Genomic DNA, 25707 nt, shown 5'->3' with positions numbered 1-25707 from the left:
TCAGCAAAACAAGCCCTTGTTCACTTGAGTCTACTAATACTGCTTTGGTTAAATTTTCATAGATGTGAACAGGGTGAAACTCAGTCAGTGTTCTCCACAAGGTGGACTAGAATTCAAGTCAGTAATAGAAGCTTCAGCTTTGTGGGGCTAAACACAAAAAGAGACTACAAACACACTTAATGGCATCAAGGGTAGGGAATTCAGTTTGAAGTACATAATAGACGAGATTTGGGATTTTTTTTTTTAAATTTGCCTATTTGTCACAGTCATTTTCAGAGTTCAGTAACRCTTTGCTCTAATCTGGATACCTACTGAAAAAAAAATCACAGTATTGGACATGGTATTTCAGCCTCTCTACAGTTGCTTTAGGCACAGCCACTGGTCCCCTGCAAGTTTGGGTAGAGGTTTTTAATAGTGCTTTTGAAATATRTGTTTTGTTTTGAAGCTTGTGCTTTGTCTGAATTGCAGTTGGTAGCCTTCTAATGACTACTCATAATGACCACTTATTTACTGTTCTATGTTTTATTATTTCAATTAGATCTTCTTCAGCAATACCGTACAGCAGTGCTGAAACTTGATAATGTGAATAAGGATCTTGATTCACAGCTGCGGTCACTTAACACTCCAGAAATGCAAAAGAAAAAACAGGAACTTGCCGAACAAGAGAAAAACCTCAAGCTAATAGAACAAAAACTGGGTATGTTATTACGTTAGATTTTGTTAACACCCTTGAGTGTATAAAAGAGGTGAACTTTTAACTACATCCAGATGTATTCCACACTTGCAAACTGACAAATTCAAACTATGAAGGAAGTCCAAGTTTATTTAAGAGCTTAGAGATTTTTGATTTTAGAGAAAGAATAGAAAAATTCTATGTATTATGATGCTGTGTGTTCTGCCTAGGTCAGTACTGCCCATTAATGTGTTCAGATAATAAAAAATGTGGTTAGTTATTGTCTTGTGAACATGAGATTATGATCTCACTAATAAGAGATTCTGTAACCGTATTAGTCCAGCTTGCCCAGTGATAGAGAACATTGAAAATCTTTTTGAAATGACCGCATAATAAAGAGCTGAATTGCTTTTGCTAAGGAAACACAATCAAAACATTGTACTATAAAAAGAAACACCCATACTTTTGCAAGGGTAGTATTTCCAAAAGTTAGAAATGTATTTTAAGTCAAGATCAAATAACACTTTAAAAATAAATTTGAAAAAAAATTMGTATTTGCTCTGTGATGTCTGTAAATTAATCAGAAAGATTTTACATATCAACTTTGAACTCAATTTCAGACATAAAGTAACTCTCAGATTTACAGCAAATTACTTCAGAGATATAATATTACCATTTCAGGACCCATTTCTAACCAGTAGGGTTATTTTTTTTAATTTGTTCTTATGTGCAACATTTTCATAGGTATTACCCCATCAGATAAGGTCACTGAATCCTTACTTCAGCCTACAATGCTAGAAATGTGTGACACTCCCATTCCTCCCAAAAGAATGCGAAGAGAAACAGTGAAAAAATTATACAGGTAAGTCTRTTTTGAATGTGGTCATTATTTTTCCATATCCTGAATTCAGAGTGAAAATGAGGGGTTTTTTTTTTTGTGTTGGAGATTTAAAAAAACTAAAAATAATTGTATACCATAACCAACAATTAATAAAGTTTGCAGAAGGCAGACTTTCAATTTCAACTTCTTTCAGCTTCTGTTGCACTACCAACAAAACTACACAACTTGCTTACTAATTCAAATTCTGCTTCCCTTCATGCAATGACTGATTGGCATCTATGTGCATTCACATATTCCAATCTTTTCTGATATTTTTAACTCTGTTMCACACTAGAAATATTTGGGATGACTTGGTCTTAAACTCTTTAAGTTTCCATGTCAGAGATGAACAGAGAAAGAATCGTTTCTATGTAGGAATTTCTAACTAAGACCTGTGAGGAGCTGGTGGTAAACCATTTAATAAAAGTATGTCTTTACCTTTGTCTACTTCTGCATGCCTCTGTGGGTTAATGACCGTTTTGTAAACAAATTAAGGGAATTGTGTAACTTTACATCTTCAAAATGACATGGAACTGACTCTTCCATTTCTTGTATCTCTCCTCATGACTGCCTCATTGGCTTTGTTGAATTGTGGTCATACTTTTCAGATTATTTAAATGTTTTTAACTGTATTCTGTAAATTTCAGTATGAGTTTTTGTTGTATTACAATATCTTTCTATTATTTACATTTGTTGTTTTCTTTTTTTCCACATGTAGAACTTAAGCAATTAGGTATTAGAGGTATCCAAATTGTATATTATCCTGATACTAATCCTTATTGTAACAAGAATAACAAGAATAAAAGGCCATGCACAAATATGGGGACTACAACACTTATACTAGTTGGTGCTCTGTGCATTTCATCAGTTATAGCTTTAAAGGACTTGGATCATAAACTACTGTACTATGCTTTTGTTTAGTCCAGAAGAATGGATCTCTTCTCCCACAAAGAAGCAGCAGCAGCAGCAGCAGCAGCAACAACAGCAGACGCTGCAGATATCCTCTTTAGAACTTAATGGAACTCCACGAAAGAGAAAGGCATAGACTGATTAGACTTGCTGGAACTAGCTTTGTATTGAAAATGTGAATAAGTTCATTTAAAGGAAATATTCATGTTGTATTGCCCATTACTATGAAGATTTTTATACTGATAGAAGATATAAATGTATTTCAGTTGGTAGTGACAAAAATTTAAGTATTTAACATTGATAGCCTAATTTTTGTATAGTTAATTTTCATTTCTAAAAGCTTTCAGAGTTTTTATGTTCATGTGTGAAGAAAAGTTTAAAATATATCCTTTTTTATTTATAAAAAACAATCTTTTCAATAAAAATGCTACAATACAAAGCACTGCCAACATTGTAATAACAAACTCAACAGACTAATGAAGTGAGATTTTCATTTAAAAAAGCATCACACGTTGTCTTGGGGAAGAGAACTTTTTGTATTGTTCTTTTTTGATGGATGAAATGTCAATGTATTGTCATGTCGAGTAACAAGGGAGATTTGGAGCAGTGATATACTGAGATCTAACGACAGCCATTTGTAGAGTCTTCAAATAATTAACAAGCCAACATCTAAAGCTATGTCAAAGTGTTGATGTGGGGATTGGKATCTCCTTCTGACTGTGCTGAGAGAGAAACAAAGTAGTAAATTGTGAGTAGTAACAGGGTTTCTAGGAGACTGCTCTATGGATGGGGTCACTTTGCAAATGACATGTAGTATTATCCCATTGCTAAGCTCTTTTTAATGCTGTTATTACCATAAGCTTCGTAAAGCAGCCTTGGTAGTTCAGCAGATGAGAAACAGGTCCTTGACACCGAAAGTGCAATTATGACAGAAGGATTTGAGTAGGAGAAACTAGCATCACAAAGGAGAACTAGTTGAACTGTGTGGATGCATAGTGACAGGTGGGGGAAATAGAGACTTGGGCAGAAGGTAGAATAACCGCATTGGGAAATTGTAGATGTCTGGACAGAATTTTACTTTATAAGGATCGCTCCAGCTTTTTTAAAAAAAAAAAAAATCTGTTGACTTTCATGAACAACCAAAGAAACATAAAGCTTACCTTATTTTAAAAAATGGAGTTCTAAATGCTAAGTAAAATTATGAACAGGCAAATGAGACAAAAAAGGGGAAGAGTCAAAGGTTACCTCTAGACTTCTAACTGCATCGCAAGGATTTTGGTAACATAGAGGACAGAAAATGACCAGCCATGACTAAAGTTTTCAATTTCAATCAGGTTCAGTCTGAGCTGCTGGAAATGGACTTTATATAGGAGACTGTATGATAAAGATAGGTCATGGGTAGAAAGCTAAACTTGGAACAGTATAAAAATACTACTTGATACTATATAAATGTAAATAAGTAGCATAGGAGAAGAAGATCAAGGATGAAGGCCTGTTGGTTCACACAAGCCTCAAAGAATTCTTGCTTTGGAGTGACAAGACAGTATCAAATCTACCAATTTATACAAACTTGGTTCTTTATATGCCTTTTCATATAGCCTTTCTGAAAAGGGACTTTGATCTTAGACAGGATTGCATCCTGCTGTCAGTTTAACAGTGCTACTTCAGTCTTGTTAGAAAACCAACTTTTTCATATTAAACAGCTGGCTGAGGAATGGAAGACTATTTTCCCCTATGTATATATCAGCCTGGAGTAGGAGTCTTTCCTTGCTGAGGACCGAGGAAGTTTTTCAGCATCTTTTGGTAAACCACAAATAGCCCAGGTATGTACATGCATGCACACACAAACAGCTGCAGTCTGAGGTGAAGTGGTGGGCTATGCCTGGCCCAAACACAGTATATTCCCTTCCTCTGTAGTCATCCTACATGCTGAAGTACATACATTGAAGCACACCAGTTTCGGCTCTGATTTCTTTTGTGCTTTTATATCAAATTAGCAAGGATTTATTTTACAAATTTGTACATAAAGTCAAAAGATGTAGCAGCAAGTTTTGGATTTTCATACTATTCCGCAGTATTTGTATGTTGACCATTTGTTTTAGTAGACCTATTACTAGCAACATAAAATTTTGTAGTGCKTTAATAATAAGTGGTAATGCATGAGAGGAGGGGAATATCCAGATTTCAAAAGGAAATTAGTCACTGCTCTTTTTTTTCTTTATCTTGAAGCATTGCTTTGGTACGTATATGGAACAGGCACTTGAGCAAGCTATTGCGCTTCTTCTGTCATGTTCAGAGGGACCATGGTGCGTGTTTGATCTGCTATGTATAATAGGCCAAAGATTACACTAGAACTGCCTCAGTCAGTTTTCCTGTATTTCAGCTCTAGATTTGGACATTGGAACTTGAACCAGGCAATGATAATGGAGTTTGCCCTGTCAAAAATTGTCCTGCCGCACAAAGGTACTCAGTAACTTCGGAAAGAACTAGTAGTTCTTTTAAATGAATTTATTTTCAATCTGACTTCTGCCTAACCTCAACCTCCAACCTCTGCATGATCTTAAATCTTATTAAATACCTATTCTAGCAGAAATGTTTCCTTTAGAAATGCATTTCTTACCTTCAGATGTCAGTAGATGCTCTATTAGTATCATATGATGCATGTCCCACCTGGAAGAAGCAAACAGGAATTTAAGGATGGTTTACTGAAGTTTTCCAGTAAGTATAAAGGACTGCAGGGAATTTCAGCAAGGATTTTTCAGGATTTTTCAGTAGAATGATTGAAGTATTTGTTACAATGCCAGTTACTGCTTTGCATAGCTGTTTAAGGCAGCTGATCTGGTTCTGTCAAAACATTTATGCTGTGAAGGTATGTGTCGATTTTTTCTTTACCCATTCTTTAACAGACTGATCTAGGGTGTCAAAATCAGTGAACGTATGTTGTGCTCTTTGAAGATCTCCCTGCTTCAAAGAAAGTTTCGCAATCTGTTTTACTGCCTTATGTTCTCTGGAGCTGCTACCTTATATTATTTCATTTGCATTGCCGTAGTTGCTCCTCTCCAGCCCAGCGGCCTGACCTTTGGGCACCTGACAGCTGTAGTCACATGGTCAGCGCTCCTTGAGAGCAAGCACCAGGGAGCAGGGCAGAGATGGGCATAAGCACCATGCTGCCAACGTGCTCCAGCTGCGGATCTACGGGCCTGTAGATTGGTATCTGCAACTTTCCCTACCTCAGTGAGCGTGCGTCCTTTCGTGGGCAGGAAGCAACAGCAGAGAGGATGTGGTCCTTCCTGAGCCTCTGGTCAGCTGATTGTGGGAAGGAGGAGCGGGTTTCTGCTTCAGGCTGGAAACAGCTCCCAGTGGGGAAGGATTGCTGCCTGCCACACAGCACAGGGCTGAGCAGTGATGTGGGGCAGGCAGCCAACCCCACCCTATGCACATACCAGCCTTAGAGCAGGGCTAGTCTGGGGTCCTTTCAGTCCTACCCAGCTTGGAGCTTCTTCTAGCTTGGGAAGACAGAAGTAGCCAGGCCTGGAGCCAAGGGACTTTGGCTGGATGGGGCTCACTTCACAGAGGCCCTTTGGGCACAGGTAGATGGARTGGGACAGGTTTCCTTGCCTCTGCTCACAGGAGGGAAATACAGTGTTGAGGGGGAGCTCTGCTACCAAGGGAAGGATGATGGAAGTAGGAGTGCATCTTCCAGATGTCACTGTCTTTCTCTCCTACAGACTCCTGGAGATGCTTTCTTGCTGCTGTGCTCCCTGTGTGGGCATGTCTGTTGAGAGGTGCAGAGGCCCATCGCCATACCCCGTTAGGAAGCTGTTCTTACCAGGCTGGGTAAGAGGCCCACTGCTGTGCTGGGTAGTCCCGTGCCCTCAGCAGCAGCAGCGTTTTTCTGCTCAGGGGGTGGAGAATGCTTCCTTCCCCACCAAAAACCTTGATATCTTATCCTAGCTCCAACTACCAGATTTTCTTGCCCTTCATTTCTCCCCCCCCAACTCCCACCCAACACCCAAGATCATCAAGTTGTTTGCAAGGCTCATCAGTGAAGAGGGGAATTGGAGCATTCTCATTTCAAAAAGGAGAGACCGAGCTGCACCTCCCTAATATAAGCTTGCAAGTTCTCTCCTGGATTTTCTTGTAGGACAGGGTAGTTCTGACAAAAGTGCATCAAAAATAAACCTAACGAGTTCTATGCTAGAGCTTGTGTCACTGGCTCTACTCACCTTCTTCCCAGCCTCCTTCAGCAGAGGAGGAAATGTCTATGGCAAGGCTACTTTTACTTTCTCCCCACTAAAGGACCACAACTTGACTCCCAAGGCAGACTGTGCCTTCTAGGGTGCCCTTCATTGTTTTCTTCTCTTTCTCCTCCTGCAAGCATGAGGCAGACGTAGAGAGAAACTGCCCGTATGGGCTGGATGGGGATACCCCATGCAACCSTGTGATGTTGGCCCTTCCTTCCCAAACCATGTTGCTGTAGCATTCCAGCTCTTCAATCACTACCATGGCCTAGGCTCCATTGTAATTCTGTAACACTGCTTTTATCTTTGAAGATTCATTAAAAATTAATAGTAATTGTTCAGACAATTATTATACAATTCTAGGTCTTGATTTGTTTCAGACTTTCCTTCTTTTTGTTGTTAATCCTAACATTCCTTTTTTACTGATATCTTCATCCTTCCTTATCACAGTTACCTGTATTTTCTAGCTCTTCAGATGTACTTTACTTCCTTTTTTTCCCCCATAAAATAGCAGCAAAGGAGTCAGCACTGTTTTTAAAGTTGGTGGTTTTTTAATCTCTTTTTCCTAGTCAGGAGAATAGGGCTTCTCAATCAGAAGTCTTTTATGATTATAAAATTCTGTTGAAGCTGAGGGTTTTTTAAGAATATGCAGTAAAACATTACTAAGAACTGTCATTTGCCTTCATGCATGAACATTTTTTACCAATAAATTCTGCTCTTAATTGTTTTCATATTTAGGAAACAAAGCTGARTAAGATTTCACTTCAGTAGCACACAGCAAGTATAATCATTTTCACTGAGGCAATTGCCACCAAACATTTTTTCGGTTAGTTTGTCTTCACCTGTCAAGATGCAGTCCAAAATAAAAGAAACCCAAATTAGTTTTAGTACTTTCCCTTTAAAACTCTAGCATGGAACTCTAGGAACTGCAAATGCATTTTACTTATGGTAGCAGTAATGGTATATTTCAGTATAAAGTAACTATCGCCTCCCTTTCTGCCTGTCCCTAAAAAGGGTGTATCCAGTGATTTGACATTCTTGTCACACCAGATCATCTCCAAGGTCTACAGTAATTGTGATCACTTCTGTTTCATAATATATATATTTTTTATATATATATATATATATATATATATAAAATGTATGTATACACATAAAGAGAAAGACATATTTCTATGAACAGTTCCTCTACTGTTTTGCTTCCATAAACAGGCTCTTCCATACCCAATGTAACTATGGAAATATATAGAATTACAGCAGAGCTACCCTGTTGACTAGATACACTTTAGCTGCATTAACACACTCTTTCTGCCCATCTTGCCGGTCTTCCCTGCAATGAAATGGTTCCAAGGAACAGAGTCATCTCAGCTTTGGCAAGCGGATATTACATATACATGTGTGCGCACACAGCAACTGTATATAATTTTATTTTAAACTGATCTAGATCATATTTTCAGATGATAGTGGCAATTAAACAACATAGCAAATGGCCTAATTTTAGCATGCTGAGCACCTTCAACTGGCCAAAATTTTCATTCCAAAATTTTTACTGTGTGTTTAGTATTTGTGTTCTTACAATTTTCTCAGGTTTTTATAGGACTGTTTATGGGGGCTCCAAAGAAATCCCTACTCATTAATTTTTGTATAGTTATTTTACAACATGCCAGCAATTAACTGTTTATGAGTACAATCTTTAAGTCCTGTTTGCATGCACAAAATTAAGTACTCATGTAATGTGCAACAGAATTGGGCCATAAAGACTAGAGCTTCTTCCTTCTTTTATCCAGTTTCAAATATTTTACTGTGCCAAAGTATTTTTTCCAGTCTTACACAAGAGCAGATTATGATTCATACCATTCATCTTTTTCTTTGTTCATTTAATAATATAGTCCACTAATTTTTGCCCAAAATATGTAGTATTAACTTTTTTAGAAAGACAATGTTACATGCTAAATACTTCAAGGATGACACTTCCTATCATCCACTCTATTACTCATCTTATAAATCTGTCAGGCCAAATAAACCATATCATAACACAAACTGTTGCATTCAACCACTATTTCTATAACAGGCAAATGACTCCCCCGCCCCCCCAATTTACTTAGGAATTTGGAAGAATAGTGAGCTCATTAACTAGCTGTGGGGAACCTTACATTCAGCATTTTTCATAAGAACCTATTTAGAAATATATCAAATAAAAAACTAGCTAACTGATTTTCATGAATTAAAATTTGTTGCTTTGTCTAATGGAAATGAGTCCAAAAAACTCTAAAACTTAACTTTCTGTGGTAAATAGTTGAAGGGGGCTAGTAAAAACAAACATTTCAAATTACATAAATTATATAAATTACACATGGCTCCTGCCTTTGTTGTGTTTTCATGATTGGATCCAAAATCTGTTAGAGAAATGGAACAGCAGTACCAAAAATCAGGAGATTATTAAAGATTGCCTCATAATAGATATAAAGTCAAGGTGAGCTCAGGTGGACTGGCACWCCCCAGCTTTGTCTTGCTTTCAAGAACCTGGCTTTTTAACTCCAAGGATCTTTTAGAATCCGTGTCTGTGTGTATGCGTGGTTTAACAATCTAAATTGGTATACTCTCTGTTGGAAGATCTCGATCGTAGATTCAGCTCTGCTCAAGCTGGAAGAGCTGGTTGTGCAAGAGGACAGCCTGAGGAAGGCAGCCAAAGGCATTCTTCAGAAACAATGGGGACAAGCATTGGGAAAAAAAATTGCGAAAGTTGCTCAAGAGCTGCTTTTCTTTGGAAGAGACCTGGGGCCATTGCAACACAAYGGATGCCCTGTGAAGAGTGGCGAGGGGTGGTTAGAAGTCCTTGTAATGTTAGGGACTTTTGGCAGAAGTAGTCATGAGAGCAGTTTGAGCAATACTCACCCAAGCTTGCTTAGTGACTGAAAATTAAAGCACAGTTGCTAAGTTGAAGTGTACTAAAGACTAGTGAACAGGTGAGAACCCTCACCTGTTGAAATACAGCCTGCTTCTGTTGCAGCTGGTAAGTTTGACAGATAAACTAACTCTGGAGAGCTGCCTTTAGCTATAGCAACTTTCTTATCTGATCAACTGACCTGAAGGCATATAGCAAGGCTGGCTGAGTAAAACTCTGTAGCAGCATGGAAAAATGGGAGTAGGTTAGATCAACTAGTAAGTAGTGGTAATAGAAGTGTTTTGTTACATGGGCTTGTCCAAGCTTGCAACTAGTCATGTCCTTCATTGGCATTTTAACCACCATTTTGAAGTTTGTAATTGCATTCCAAGTGGGGAGCTGACAGATGCCAGAGGCAGTTTATTGTCATGCACAGCTTGAAAGAAGGAAAAAAAAAAAGTCCATCTAAAAGTGGGTGGTCAAGCCAAGACTGAGAATCCAACTGGATTCTGAGTGGAGATTTTATCTATCTACAGAACTTGAGCTAGTCTAGGAGTCAGTGTCAGAGGGTCTGACCAGTACGAGATTTATCTATTCTTGCACTCTTACTCTGCAAATGCTGTAAGTCCAAGAGGAGGAGTATTGGGAGAGGGCTATACTTGCCTGACACTACACTGAGCCAAGAAGATTTTTACTTTTCTCCCTTATCAATCACACATGAGAGTAAATTTATGATGCCCTTAATCTGTACCAAACTTTGCCTGTCAGAGGGGCCAAGAGGATTCTGACATCTACAGCACTGAAAATTGAGTCTGAAGCTTTGCATCTCCCAGAGGAAGACCTGACAGATTGTTTGCTCCTTGAAGGCCAGTGTTTGTTTGAGCCTATGAGTGCTTCCAAGACCGAAGTAGCTTGGAGTTACAGATGAACCAGCCATGGATGCTCCTGAAAAGTGACTTCCYTGGGGACTCTTTCCCAAGAGGCTCAACTCTGTGATAGGAATTTACCAGAATTAGATGCTGACCTCATGGAGGAAACAAGCAGAGAAACTGAAATTGCTGGAATTACTGAAAGTAAAATCCCAGCTAAGACTGAGAAGTAAAGTGAAAACTGAATGGAGAAATAGGCATATTTGTCAAGGTCAGACAGAATTACTGCAGCAGAGAGATATCAGGGCATTCATAAAAAGGCCCTAAACTACCTCCTCAGAGGGACTCTGACAGCCCAGTTCTGTTTCCACACCCACAGATAGACACAAATTTAGGATTCTGGCCATTACAAGTTGTAAAACTTCTATGCAGTGGATTTGAAACTTATTCAATGCTAAAAAACATGACCCAAAGACCTTTCATGGGCTACTTTTCTTCCCACTTGTAATAACTTTCCTGAGTAACTGGAAGGTCATAGTGACAGAATCAATTTTAAACAAAGTCTGGTGGCATAACAAGCAGGTTTTATTTTGAGAAAGAAAGCATTATCTTTTTTTTTTTTTTTTTCCTTAATTCACATATTCCTTCTGGATTTTTTTGGTAACTCTCAGAGCCAGAGGCACCTGACCTCTGGATGTACAATTGGCCTTTGTGAATCCTGGTGTGGGAACACGTGTTCTAGGCCACACGAGCTGGAGTCATTTTTCAAGTTAATAGCAATATTTTGAAAGTGTAAGCAGTAATTTCTAGAAAAAGTTMAATGGGCTTGGAGAAAGGGAAATAACCATGGATATGTGCAAATATTCTTTGTATGTTGAACATACAAAGTGTCATATACTCTGGAGAAGAGTTACTCCTTAAATATTGATGCCCTAACTCTTTAACTCTATAAATACATTTAAAATATTCATGTGTTAGATTTTTTYCTAAAGTAGTGCTCTGCTTTCTTTTATCTCAGAATAGTAATATACATTACTTCTGCTGTAAAGAAGGATTGGAAATATTATTTTGACCGAATGTGTTGAAGTGCAAATAACACATGGACTTTTGAACTCTTTTGCATTCTTTGGGGGGTCTGAAGGGGTCTCTGCCAGTTCTGGAGAAAGAGCAGAACATGAATGCTTTTGTTAYAATTTTGGCAAATAGCATTATCTAGAATTAACATGGTTTATTTGTATTTGTTTATATTCCAGCTTTTACACTAGGGATGCTGGTAAGGAAATTCAAAGCTCGTTCATACTTCATTACATTGAATCAAGTGATATATTTTCACCCTTTTTTTCCCCTTTTTGCTTTATCAGACAGATCTTCTCAAGAACAAAAACAAATTTTTATGTGGTCTGCCAGAAACGTTTCATATTTTAGATCCTCTTGCTCTTAACAGATAAGAAAACCAACATAGCTACAAAACAAAGATATTTGTGACTTACTTGTTTTGGTGTCCATCTTATCACTTCAGACTGGATTTCTTGTGAGTAAGAGTTCTCTAGTTTCTCTCTGGAAGTTTCCTGTGTGTAAGAAAATAAAAGTCACCCTGTGTCAACTATATGATAACATTATAGTAATAGGGGAATTTGAGGTCAAAGAGTTTTCTGGTTAGCTTTGTTGCCAAGACTGACTGTTCCAGAGAATTTCCAAGACTTGCTCACACATCCACATCGTGGGTCAAGGGGCTGACTATATGGAACATTTTCCACAGTCCTACTTGAAATGTGAGCCTTTCCTTTGTTGAAAACATTCCTCTATGTGCAGTGATTGCATATGAAAAAATAGTAGTGAAAAATATGCCATCTTCCTGGGGAATAAGAACTGGAAAGAAGTCTGGGCTCTTTCTCTTGAGCTGGCAAAGCTAAAAGCAGTTCAGTGTTCTGCAYTACAATAATCTTTTGCAAAACATTTACAAAACAGTTAAAATTTTGAAATCAGCAAGTTTATTATTTGTTAGTTTGTTCTTTTGTTCTCAGCTTTCAGAGTATTCGTGAATTCCAAAATCAAAGCAGTAACTTTTAAAGTCTGGCCTGTCTTTGGAGCCTACTTGCCATCTCTTGCATGCATGCTGACTGAGTATATCTCCTCACTCCTTACACCAGCACTTCTGATTCCTGTGGAAGAAGGAAATTTGTAAGAACATTCCTCAGGTTTTAAGCAGTGCCCATTATTGCTCTTGGAACACTTTGACTAAGCAACGACACAGAGAGAGAWACAGAAGCAGTCAAGTCTAGTTAGCATTCACTTAGGTGAAAAATGAATAATGCCATCTCTGAATCCAATATCTAGAACTTTCCATCTGCATAATTTTTTCTGCCAGCAGACCTTTTTTAAAAAGCCTGTTTTCTACTCCTGGTTTCTCTGCATGTATATATATTTGGTAGAGATTGAGAGTGGCCTTTCTGCGCAGTAAATGTAAATTAACCACACAGAAGAAAAAAGGAAAACTAGAATCTTTAAAATTAAATAAGTTTGGTTATATTTTAGGTTTTTATCAGGAAGAARAAGTTAAGATTATGTCTGCCAAAGGGTCAGATACATTTGAAGATGAAGCACTGGACTTCATTTTACTTACTTTTCTTCCTCAAACTTGAGGTTAAGTCTGCTAGTATAAATTCCTCAGGATGGAAATTAAAAATGTATAGATAGGATTCATTTCTGTAGGTAATTATGCCATGGGCTCCTGTGGGAGTTCTGGTTTTTCTGTACTTTTGAATATCAACCCACTGGATTTCTTTCCTAAGAACACAGAATCACAGAATTGGTAAGGTTGGAAGGGACCTCTGGAGATCATCTAGTCCARCCTGCAAACGAGTAGCCCATATGGGGACTGAACCCGCAACCTTGGCATTATTAGCACCAAGCTCCTAGTAAGGAGATCCTTTTTTGGTACCTGTTTTTGAACCTATTAGTTATGACAAGTAGATTTGATCTGTTTTTCATGACTATTTTAGCTGGAAAACCTGGCTGTTTTAGTTRATTTAACTGTCATTTAGTAGCCTGCACTCAAACTTAAGCTTTTCACACCTAGTGTTCTTTCTCTCTTTTTCTTCATTTAAAATGTTAGAACCAAAGCTCCAATAGTTGCTAGAAAGCAGCTGGAGGACAGCCTCGTCCTCTACCACATAAATGTCTTGGCCGGAGATAGAAGCTGTGGTTCATTTATTTTTAATATTGCAAAAGCCTTTATTTTCTTCAGCAGCAAGTCCATGGTGCCATGTCACATGCTAGTAATATCTTAAATTACTGGTGTGGAGGCCAGAATTCAGGTTCCCCATCTGAAATGGCTCCCAGGATCTACCAGGCAATGTTGTGATTGCCAAAATGTACTCTGTACAAACTGATTCCCTGTATTGCAGCATCAAATGCGCTGGCAAATAGGAAAAGCAAATAAAATGTGGTCTGTGCAGGTATTTTGCCTGTTTTCACAATGACTGGCTGCTTGTCTCAATACCCACCAGTCCAGTCTGCTAGTGGTCTAGAACACCAAATGATTATTCTCCACACATAGATAAATTGTGCGTTTTCAACAATCTCAACTACAGCACCAACTGCACACGAACACCACGGCTTTGCACGTACTGCTTTTGTTTGCTTTCACGGGCTGCAGGGAACGCGTAGAGGCCCCTAGCCTCCAAAAGGCTCAAGATAAGTTTTGCTGTCAGAGTAACATTTTTATAACCAGCTTTCGCCAATTGCAAAACAGGACCAGACCCTGGAGACAGTCTGCAGAAGAGGATTGTTTAGTTTCCACCCCTGGATTTGTGTCCAACCTATGTTGCAATGTTTGGCTACAGGTCTTTTCTTTTCTTAACTATCTGAAAAACAAAAGGATCCACGCAAAGGATCGAAGCTTGAATTTTAAGCTGAGCTCCTGACACTTAGAATCGCTAAAGCCTGGAAGCGATTACAAAGACTAAACAGTTACTTGTCTCAGAAAAGTTTTGCAAGTCACCGAGAAGTGACTCAGACATGATGTGTTGTCTGTAGATCTAGTAGAGGAGCCAAAAGACAAATACCCAGTTACAATGGACTGAATATAGGGGAAAAAAAGAGGGAAAAGTGTCTTTCACTATAAGTTACAGTGAGCCCCTATTCCGTAAGTTACASACCAATAACTTGACCCAGATAAATGATGGATTACCTGAGAAAGCTTACACACAAGGAAAAATGTAATAACGTAACTGTACATGAAGGCTGAATCATGGGATAGCAGAGGAAAGAACTCTGATTCCATAATGGCTTAAATAAGTTAATTAACATCTGTGTTTCCTTTTAGTAACCCTCATAGCAAATGGTGCTTTAAGGAAGCACCGTTGCCAGCTCCGGTACAGCAACTCCAAAGGACTGCTGAAAGTCAGCAGCAGTTAGATAAAGACACTAGGTTACTGCAAAGCTTCAGCAACTTAAAAATCAGGAGATTGGGTTAAAAATAATGAGATTTTAAAAGTATATAATTATTTGTACTTGCCTTTTTTTTTCTGGGTCTGTAGAATGGTTCTGAGTAAGGTTTTTGAGTCACTCTCTGCAAATGAATGCCAGAACTAACTGTCTTGCAAAACAATCTGAAGTGCTCAAATAATGCTGGAATTCCAGGAACTGGAGCTTTAATGAAGTAGTAAAGTGCATGAGACTCTGCAATACTAAAGTAATGTAAAGACAAATGAAGCACAGTAGTTGTAAAGGTTATTTTTTCTGCCTCTTTTTTTTTTTTAAGAGAAGATTGATGTAACAAAATATATGCTATAATCTGTAACAATGATTCCTACATTTAGCACATTAAGGTTTCACTGTTATATCTGTAGAGTCCCTTGATCTGATCAGCCCTCTCTAAGAATAAGTGTCTCAGGATCATTACCACTTTTTCAGAGCAAAAAGAACAACTTATGCGTGGGGCGGGATGTTTTGGCTATCTTGGGATGAAGTCAGTGAAGTGGCTCTTCAAAGTTACTGAAAACAAATCTAAACATCTTCAGCTATCTATAATTAATATTCCTARACATTTGGCATACTTGATATGTGTGAGATACAGTTGTGCTTTTTACATGAAAGAGAAGTACTGGTGCTAATCTTCTGCAGGTAACTATTTGCAGTGGAATTCCGTTGTAATTATTTGCAGCAATTTCCTTGACCTCTGATTAGGAAACATCCTAATGAACTTGAAACAATTTATTTTCCACCAGCGGATGAAGCAGTTCAAAAATATCTTTAGAGCTATAACATCTGTGATGTTATTAATCTTTCTCTATTACTATATCTTAATGACAGATTTCAGAGAAACAATAGGAATGAGTTGATGTGAGTGATAAATTGAGTATCTGCCTTCAAGGGACTTATTGTCAGTAACACTGCAAAACTGTTCTAAACTGTTCTAAACCAAAGGCATAGATACACATGAAGTAGTGCAACATCTTACAGCAGAGATGGTCTTCTATCTCTTCAGTCAAATTTGAAAGGAGAGAAAGGATAGCTTTTAAAATGGTAATGACAAATGCAAGCTTTTAATTTATTTCAGAAAGAGCTACAAAAAAAGGAAAGGGAAAAAAGACCAAAGCCTTTGGTCTTTCTCCCCTGCTTCCCTGCAACGTACATTTTTATACTGAAATACTGGGTGTTTCAGCTGGCACAGTTTAACCACTGCCCAAACTGGAATAGGCTATCCTAGTTTATGTACATTAACCATATCTTTATCTGCTGATTTTTTTTTCTGACTTTAACACTATAATTGAGGTGGTAAAACTTTCTCTAGAGAGCAGGCCTTGGCACAAAGCTTGTGACTGTACAACACTGAAGATGATGGGGCTCTGATTTTGTTAAGATCATCTGGCACCACTGCAAAGTACAYATAAAATAACAGGGTTCCCTCCTCAATTATTTCTCATTCTAGATCAGTAATGACCCTCCCATATTGTTCTGTAAATTAATACAGGGAATAAATGGAAAACTTAACAGCAACAGGCAGAGAATTAACATTCCCTGACAGAATTCATCCTAAAGCTTGGTTTAAATTTTAACTGTCATAAAAATACTTTAAATAAAACACTTCACAGGCCTGAAATTCTGCATTCCTAAAAGTAAAAGCGAATGTGGTAAATAATGCCAGATGCACTGAACTGAGTCCACGACTGAGTTCATTCTTGGACATATGCTGCTGTACATAAATGCTTCATATCTGTTCTCTGAAGTAAATTCTAAAATCATGAGTTCGTTTCACCACTACTACATGTAGTCTGGTTGTTTACTGAAAATATTAGTTATTTGATCCACTGGTTTTCAGACCATCGCACAGCAAGCATGCCAGCGACATTCATCACCTTTAAGTTCTTTTCCATCATTCCTGTAGCCACTGCTCTTCGAAAACAACATAAAAGATACTCTCTTTTTTTGCAACGGATATTTCCTTTTAACAGCAGAAGACAAAATAAAGAGGGCAAAAGCCGGTGGCTGAAGAGCACTGCGCATCAGTGCAGACGGCAGCAGGAAGGGTGCTCAGGCCTAAGAGGGGTCTGGAAGAATGGCAGGAAATAGCGTCACGGAGCGGTTTTGGTCTCCGGGGGGAAAAGGAAATTCAAACTTGAGCTGGACTTGAAGCACTTGTGTCATCATGCATAATTTACGGATGGGACGGAAATCTCTGTGGTACCAGAGACCTATTATCAATATTCACTGACCCATCAATATTAATAAATGTTTACTCAGCTGAGGGTTTTGAAGATACAGAATGGAAATCTTCGGTGGTTAGATATGAGACAGTTTAAATGTACCTAGGGTTTCCTCATTTTCTACTAATTATGACTATAATCTACTAATATGGCATATTGCTTTTTAAGAGGCATGTGTTTAAACCTACCTTCCTACCTCTCCCAGTACTGGAAAGAAAGACTCAGTAAAACCACTGTATATGAAAAATACCCTTGTACAATTTCCTATGTACTTTGGAGACCAAATCATGCCATTATTTTAACCTAGCACAGCTGAGGAAAAGTATACTCAATGTTGTTTAATTAAGTTACCACTTCTTGCCTGAGATCTTCAAGAGAAGGCAACAGAGCGAGGCACGCAGTGTCCACAGAGAAAAGGAGCGGAGCCAGTGGTGTTATCTGAAAGAGGTTTGATTGAAACGAATGTCTGGTGCTTAATCTCCAGTTGTCAGAGAGATGTAGGCTTTTAATTCCCATCAAACTTGATGGGAGTGAAGTGCTTACCTACTCTAAAGATGTTGCCCTTAGTTCACTTAGATTTCTTAACTGACCAAAACAGAGCGCTGTTATCACCAGCATGTTTAACTGCAGCACTGAGCAGTCCAGTACAAATGGGTTTATGCAGTCTGATTAACCAACAGTTAGACACACAGTTATTCTCCAGAATAATTTTGAATGAGCACAACTTCTGGTAAGCACTGGCAATCAAAATAGGATACAAACTGCTTTTTCCAGTTTAATATTTTTTGATGTATTTGTCTTTGCAACTGCACATCCCGGGAGGAGGTACTGAGGATCCAATGCTGGAGCATTTACGGCCACCCTCTCCCCAACATACTGGAGGCCTGAGGAAGAACAAGCACTTTCCTTTCAACCCAAACTAACAAAAAGTCATGTTAGACAGAAAGTTTGATGCCATAAGGCAAGTGTATGAATAACAACATTTCGAAGGATTTGAGCACGTGATCAAAGGAAGATCCTACCCATTCTTACCCTGCTGTGCCTACCACCTCCTCTTTCCACACCTTCCTGCTTCCAGCACCTTTACGTGTCTTTTTCCCAGCTCTGCTCTTGTGCAGCTTATGTTTATTGCATCTTTTTCCTTTTTTTTTAATCTTTTCCTTTTTTTAAATTGCCACATCCTTTGAAACTCTCCAGTGATAAACAGCGAATGGCAAGTCACTGCAAAGAATCATCAGATACTTCCCATGGCATTTGACATTATGTTAAAACATAGTAYGATTTGGCACAGTGCAATGTTGGTGCTTCCAGGTGCGTTGAGAAGCAGGCAGTACATCATCTRCAGCCGGAGACTGATGTGACTGTAAACTCACTGCTTTGGCGAGAAGCTACCTGYTCCCCTCTAGAGACTGAACTACGATAGCCTCACTGTTACACAGGAAGTCTTGCTTATTTAGTATCAGTAGTTTGCACATAAAAGTATTGCAGTCTCGTGCTGTATTTGTAGGGGGTTGCCAGCATCATCGCTTAAGAAAGCGCCATTTGGGGACGTGGAGCAGTGGGAGCAAAGGGAAAGGGTGCATCGCCGGAGGAGCGAAAGTCCACTGAAAGGACTTGTTCCCCCCGTAATCTTACACTTTTCGGGAGTGATATCGCTGGCCGCAGGCACGGGAGGCCCGCAGCTGTCAGTCTGCTTTGTTCAGCAGAAGCTGTAGTCATACTTCATGAGTTGTAGATTAAGGACAGCCGCATACCATCATCACGCAACGAAAACACAGCACTGGAGAACATAGATGAATAGAGAGCTTTCTGGTTTTGTTCTTGTCCTTTTTTGTTTTGATTTTTGTATCTGACAGCTGCTATAACTTTAATGAGAGTTTACAGGACAAATACTGAGCAGTATCTGCTACAGGATGGTATGAACTGGGAACCAGGGAGAAACTAGAGAAGAAATTTGCCAAGTATCCAAATGGCTGAATGAGAAAAAATGACTTAGCCTATAAAAATCTCTTCTAAAAACACAATGTGAATGTGAAGAGGCATGAAGAATTGATCTTTATCTAATGAGATTTTATTTAAAATATTCCTGATGTTTTTGTGTTTGGTTAGCTCATTCTTTAAACACAACATTTCTTTAAGAATGCCATATCTTCTTTACAGTGTGCAAGTTGGACAGAAGTTAAATTTAAGCTTGATTTTGAATGTGAAGTAGATAAGAATCAGGGGAAACATACAGAATGCCTCCCTGAAGCTAGTGGTCCCTCTTTTGATTGAAATATAATTATTAGGCTGGAGGGTTTTTTCCAAGAAAGCAAGAAAGATGTTGTAAGTTACAGTCTTAGATCTTATCTTCATCTGCCTCTTGTTTTAAGAAAGAAATTCTCATTTTAACTTTAAGTGGATTTATTGCAGTTATAATCAGTTCCTTGAAATAAACCAACACCTCCTGAGCCTAAACTGAAATTAAAACCTTTGCACAGAAACTTGCACCTGTTGTGGTTAAACTCATGTAACTTTCTTGCGTAGTTAAAACACTGGGAACTTCAGCGAGAGACTGGATAAGCTGACAAACAAAGAATTAAAGTAAAGCTTCAGAATCATACTGTTTTCTACCAGAAACAATGTAAGTGTTTAGAAAATTCTTGGCATCTTTTTCCCAAGAACAGAAAAGGCATGAGCCATTCCCCTTCTCTCCTTTCCAGTCCATCTCTTTAAAAAATCTTGAAAGCTGAAATCTGACACGTTCAGTCAGAGGCAGGAGAACTGAGGACACCACAGGCCGTGAAACCGGAAGGTGCCCTTCACTGGAGGTAAGGACTGCACAACAGCTAAGCACCTCAGGTCTCCTATTTATTCTGAAATGTTACATTACCTTCAGAGGTGAGAGAATAAACCTGAGCAACCAGCGTGGCCRTACCCAAATACGACAATTCTCATTTTTATAACAAGCACGTTTGGAAGAAACTCACTCTTTCCAGTAACAGCAAATGATACATACAGTTTTTGATTTGGTATTTAAGTACGTTTCAGCTACTTGTCTGCTGGTTTTCTGAAGGGTCTGTGAACAGGTAGTAGATGTAACTTTGGGCAAACCAACTTAGTTTGTCCTACTTTATGTGTAGGTGAGAGCAATAGGAGCTGTGGAAAGAACCAGAGCACAATCCGTGTTCTCCACTAAGTTGCTTGGCATAAATTTCACTAAATCAAAGATAAGCAGATGCAAAGCAAAAAGAAATCTCTTCCCCATTCCTCCTCTACCTGCCCACCCCTAGACCATCCGTCAAGAAATGCTGGTCTTCTCTGCTCTTCTTTCCTGAGTTCTTTGACTTCTTCCGTCTTTCCGCATGAGCCAGCCAGCATTGGGCTTTTCACTGAAAGATCTTGCTGAGCATTAAGGTATTTTCTTATAATTCTCCTCCTACCCTCTGATGTCTTYTCTCTGCAAAGAGTCCGGACTTGCTTCACTAGGAAATTCACAGTAACAGCGGATATGTCATTCAGTCTTCTCGCATTGTATAGTAATATCGGAGAGTGTCAATCTTTCCCATGGAAGCAGCGTAGACCTTAATCGCTATTTCTCCTCATCATTAGTAAACAGATAAATTAAACAGAAAGTAGATATGATGTTACACTAGTGTGAAATACTTATGGTTTACAACTCCTCAACACTCAAACAAATTACTCTTCTTGATGCAGAATAGGAGATAYTGATCTCTGCTGTCTTAGGGTTCATGCCTTGAGCAGAACRTACTAGTGTGCTCATATAGCTCTACCTGGGGGCCTGGTATTTGTTTATCCTGTTCTTCCACCAAAATCATAACTATGACAATAAGAGCATCGTTTTTAATATAAACACTTAATGCATGCCACACCTGGGCCATGTTTGGGCTGTTTATAAAACACTAATTTGTTCTTTCTGTTTGAATAACAAAACTTAGCATGTGTTTTTCTCAAAGAGGGAATGACACAAAGGAAGAAAGGATGGAGTTGCCAGACTGCCCACCCATGCACTGGAGCTTCCTGGAGGCCACTCCRTGAAGCCTGTACAGGGATACCATCATGCCTATGCAGGTAAATATGGYACTTAAGCTATGTGACGACGTGGCGTTCGTCAGGCTCACACRAGCTATTTGTCTGCACATGCCAAAGCCGCTAGAGTGGATCTCTGCTACATACAGTTTTTGTGGAATTGACAAAGTCTTGGTAGCTGCATAACTGTTACAGCCCTCAAAGGTGGGTCTCCAGTAAAAGAGGAACCAAAATCTCCCTTTTCTGCTCCTCTTCTTCRTTTATTTCTTTACTTCTGATTTGGCCTTGGACTTTTTTTTAAGTCAGCATGTTTACAAATTAGAAATGTTATTARTATCTGTCATTTACTTTTTGTTTGGTCATTAATTTTCATTAAACATTAACAGCTAAATATGTATCTGGCTGATTTTAGAAAGCTGAATACACATAAGACTTTAAAAACTGAAACCTGAATCTTGCCRTGGTAAATGATATTTAAAAGATATTGCAAAAAGAGGTTATGATCTGATCTGAGAGGGAGGAAGATGAAGGACATCAGTCATAGACTTTAATTAGAAATGTTAAAATTAATATTAATGTTTAAATGAAYATGTAGTGACATATCACTAGGCCAGATGAATGGGACAGGTCTGTATCGTGTCTYTACAAAACAGTAATCAAATTTCCCTATCCCTGCAGAGTGCTTTTACTGGGATTTCATAACAGCATGAATCTGAACAGCATAAACCTCAATCTATGCCTTTCTCTGTTAGCTTGGAGTTTCCTACAGCTTCTTTTGAAATCTTTCTTTGCTCTCTAATATCAATTTCTCTTTCTAGAAGACACTTGACCTGCTGTGACTCATGGGTGGAGTTAATATTGTGTCAAAGGTAAAGCCAGACTATGCGCAGTTGTAGGCTGGCTTCTCACTTCTGATGGCCAGGTGAGAAGTACCTGAAAGACGTTCTGGGCCACAGACAAATTTCTAAAAGAAATTTTTTTGATGGAGGGTAAAATGAGTCTAAACCCCTTTCTAAAAACCATGGTCCTCAGGTTATCTTGGCAATTTTTTGAGATGRTGAATCTGAAGAACAGCAACCCAGAATTCAAAAAAATCCATATTGCTGAAATCTACAGAAAGCRCTGTTACTTAAGAAAAGTAACTTGCAGGTAGCCACTCCATGCYCCATATTATTAAAGACACATTTCTTTTCCAGAATTCCAAGATAAATATGCTCATAACATTTTTTCTATTTATTTTGCCTGTCCTGCAATTTTTTCTYTTTGGTAGATCCTTGCACACAGCCCTAATCATTTTCTCATCACTATTCTGTTACTAAGTGTTATAGAGCAGTTGAAGGCTGATGCTGAAAATAGAGTCAAACTGCTTATGAAAGAAACAAAAACTCCAAAACAAAACAAAAAAAAATCACTGGAATGTTTAAAAGGATTTACAGATTCATGTCTGGGATTTCTGTTTTCCAGGGACCCCATGCTGCTGACCTCCAGGCATCGAARCCTTTCTCAATGCATTTGCAGAAGATTACACATTCTCTTCGGAGGGAGGGGTGGAAGGATATTTTCCATGTACTGTAAGAATCATCTGCCTTGGGATTTCCATGAGTTCTAGAGATGAGAGGATGTATCACAGAAAATATTTACAGTATGAGCATGGCTGTCTCCTTGAGAGCAAAATTAACCTTAATACACTCTGAAATATAGCTAGTTACACCCTCAGAAAAAATGCATGAAAAGAGCTTGAGCTGCATGTTCTGTGTGCACCTGAGTTGCAAATTCTTTTGGTAAAGTCAAATTTTTGTCATTCTGGTTATTGTTGAATTAGCTGATATCATAGGCCCAGTGTGAATATTGCAGGCATTGAAGTCAACTCTAAACCTCTGCCCAAATTCATTCATTTCTATTCAGCTCAATACCTTTTACCACAAATTTTYCTCCGCTGTTACAGCTTTACTGAGACATCACACAACCACACATGAAACTTCACTCTTTGGAATTGTGTTTAAGTCCCCACGCAGCTCTGGTTTCGGTAAGGAGCAATAAATGTTCCTGTAGGATTTTATTTTTCAGTAATATGATTSATTTTAAATGAAACAAATTCAAAAATGTGCTGTGCCTTGTTGAGGAAGAAGTCTCATATAACTTTTTAAAGTAATGGCAGCAAATATTATTGAAGTCATATTTCATAATATTTATAACACAGTTGACTTACACAGTAAGAGGAGTTGGTATATCAGAAAACAGAAGARAGACTTTCTTGAAGATTTCTTGAATAAATTGGTATTTTTTTAAGAATAGAGTCCTGAATTACAGACTCATCCTRACTCATTAGCTACCATATCCAAGAGGTAAGAAAAAGTATGTATGTAAAAGTACGTAATGACTCTGTTCTAATAGTGTCCCATGTCATGTTTGTTCATGYAATTGCACCTTCAGTTTGCAGGTTAGAAAGGTGCCCTCATGGCAAATTAGGAAGCAATACCCACTTTATCTTCCTTCACCAAGTGAAGGAAGCTCAGTGTTTTGTGTATGAAAAYGTACTGTTGTTTCATGCTCATCTTGTTTAAATCAGCCTGATAATTTTTGCAGCATGCAGTCATTCTCCAGTCAGGCATGACCTCAGTCTTTCTTTATCTAATGACTTTTCCTTTGTGGGACAACATACAGCTCTTCCCTGTTGCTCATCACTTCTGAAAGAGGGCCAACTTCTAGAGTTCCTTGACTGGGTGAGRAGGGAGGGAGGGAGAGCCTTCATTATTACTTTTTAGGGACTGAGTTGTATTCTTGCTTGCCTCAGGCTGGAGAAACTCCAGATGAGTTCTGCTGGCACAAACGATGAAGCCTGAATGTCATGCTATCTCAAATGTAAACAGTGGCACAGCAATTATTTAACCTTTGCTTGGAGCATAATTTTGTAGACAGGGATATTTTGTAGACTCCTCTCCAAAATAGCTCTGGAGGTKTTCGGAGGATGCTATTTTTTCAGGTGAAACAAGGCACATAAAGTGATGGTAGTAATCTCAGATTTTCCCATTACTACATATCACTAGTAAAGTGTTCCTAAGCATCTGTAATTGGATGCATTTCTCTTGGGGGCTGTGGGCAGAAAGCTTTAGTGTATGTTTCCAATGAAACCATTACTAAAATGTAGACTGGAAGCATAATTGTTTTACTGTTTTTAAAGCTCATTTTTCCTGTTAGGCTCAGAGGCTGAGTGAGCATAGTGTTTGGATGAGACTGACTGTAAGATTGGCAGATGAAATATGCCTATTTAGGCAGGTTTGAGCAGATGACTAGATCTAGGTACAGCTTCTGTAGGCTACTGCCTAGAGCAGAAGAATAGGTACAGATCTGCAGCCTACTTTGCTTGGGGGAGACCTAGAAAGCCGGAGTAGCTGCTGTGGCCAAGGGAGGTTCTGGAGCACATAGGCAGAGTTGCGACCCATCTTGCTCAGCAGCAGTAGTCATCGCTCCCAAGTCTCCCATCTACTTGGTGGTAGTGCGTGACCTCTTGACTCTCCACTCAAGTCTTCTCYCTCTCCCTCTCCCTCTTCCTCTCCCTCTACCCTGCTCTGCTCGCCTCTCCTTTCCTCTGGCACTGGCCCAGCCTCCCCAGTTTATTCAGTTTTGCTGAGTCCAGCCCTGGTGGCTCTCAAGACTTCACTTGCTGGCACAGACGCTGAGCTGGCTTAAGGGGCTCCCGTGTCTCCACTGTGCACTCCTCTTGCAGTATGCGGTCCTGATGCAGCACTTGAAGCCTCTGTTCATGCTATAGCCCAGATCATGGCACTTTCCTGAGGTTTAACAYGAATGCAAAAGAGTTGGTTGCTCTTTTTAAACACAACACTTCCCTGCTGCAGCCAACAGCATGGTCCCATATATGATTATCTCTGAATGACTGATGCAGAAGTGTGTCAAGCTACCACACCAAGCTACTGCTGAAGATGACTGTGGCCCGCAGCAGGACAAGGAGTCGCACTGTGTGAGCAGCTAGCGGTTAGCATCTGATGGTCTCAGGATCCAGACCAGGGCCTACCACACACTGTTCAAGCACAGTACAGAGACGAGACAGGCTCTGCCTCTAAAACTTCATGGGACTATGTCTGTGTGAGGGCCCAAACGGATCTCTTCAAAAGAAGAGGAGCTGATGAGGACAGATGGTCCTGCCCAGTGRTCTAGATAGTAATGGGACTTGTTGCAAACAACCTTGTTCAGCTGGCTAATCTAGTCAAGGTGCCTGAACTGGAATTAATTTTAATGCCTGAGTGAATTTGAACTCCCAATGCTCTCTCTCTGCCCAGTGAATGATTCTTCTTACGAATGATGGGCTAATATATGCTGTTTGAGTAAAGAAAGGTTTTCTGAACGGGCACACCACAGAGCTTAACACGTTTAGACAATTTTGGTTGCTACAGCACCCCCAGTTTAATAAAAACCCAACACGAGGTTTTTATTAGCAACACAAGAGCTCGGAAAGGGTATAAACATCGTGCTTTGGGGGAGCGTGAACCGGGG

The 25707-nt window shown here is 39.1% G+C and overlaps 1 protein-coding gene and 1 pseudogene across 2 annotated transcripts in view; one reads left to right on the top strand and one right to left on the bottom strand.

Annotated features, from left to right (window-relative positions):
• The window catches only part of SMCHD1 (structural maintenance of chromosomes flexible hinge domain containing 1), a 71123-nt gene extending 68184 nt beyond the window's left edge, over window positions 1-2939 (top strand). Inside the window, exons 46-48 of the mRNA XM_085319278.1 lie at window positions 539-697; window positions 1418-1535; window positions 2475-2939. Coding sequence (XP_085175404.1) covers window positions 539-697; window positions 1418-1535; window positions 2475-2598 — 401 coding nt within the window. The 3' untranslated portion in view covers window positions 2599-2939. The remainder of the gene's footprint in view (window positions 1-538; window positions 698-1417; window positions 1536-2474) is intronic.
• Window positions 1-12020, bottom strand: part of LOC146587603 (small ribosomal subunit protein RACK1 pseudogene) — an 88087-nt pseudogene extending 76067 nt beyond the window's left edge. The window contains exons 1-2 of the transcript XR_014897612.1: window positions 11947-12020; window positions 5083-5132 (exon numbers count right to left, since the gene is read on the bottom strand). The product of XR_014897612.1 is annotated as a small ribosomal subunit protein RACK1 pseudogene (transcript). The remainder of the gene's footprint in view (window positions 1-5082; window positions 5133-11946) is intronic.
• Between the last annotated feature and the right edge of the window lie 13687 nt (window positions 12021-25707).

Source organism: Rhea americana, unplaced genomic scaffold, assembly GCF_003343005.1.
Source record: "Rhea americana isolate MKP2758 unplaced genomic scaffold, rheAme1 scaffold_58, whole genome shotgun sequence".
In the NCBI taxonomy this organism is placed as follows: Eukaryota; Metazoa; Chordata; class Aves; order Rheiformes; family Rheidae; genus Rhea; species Rhea americana.
The sequence above is the reverse complement of the archived record's forward strand: the minus strand, read 5'-3'. Positions and strand labels throughout refer to the sequence as shown.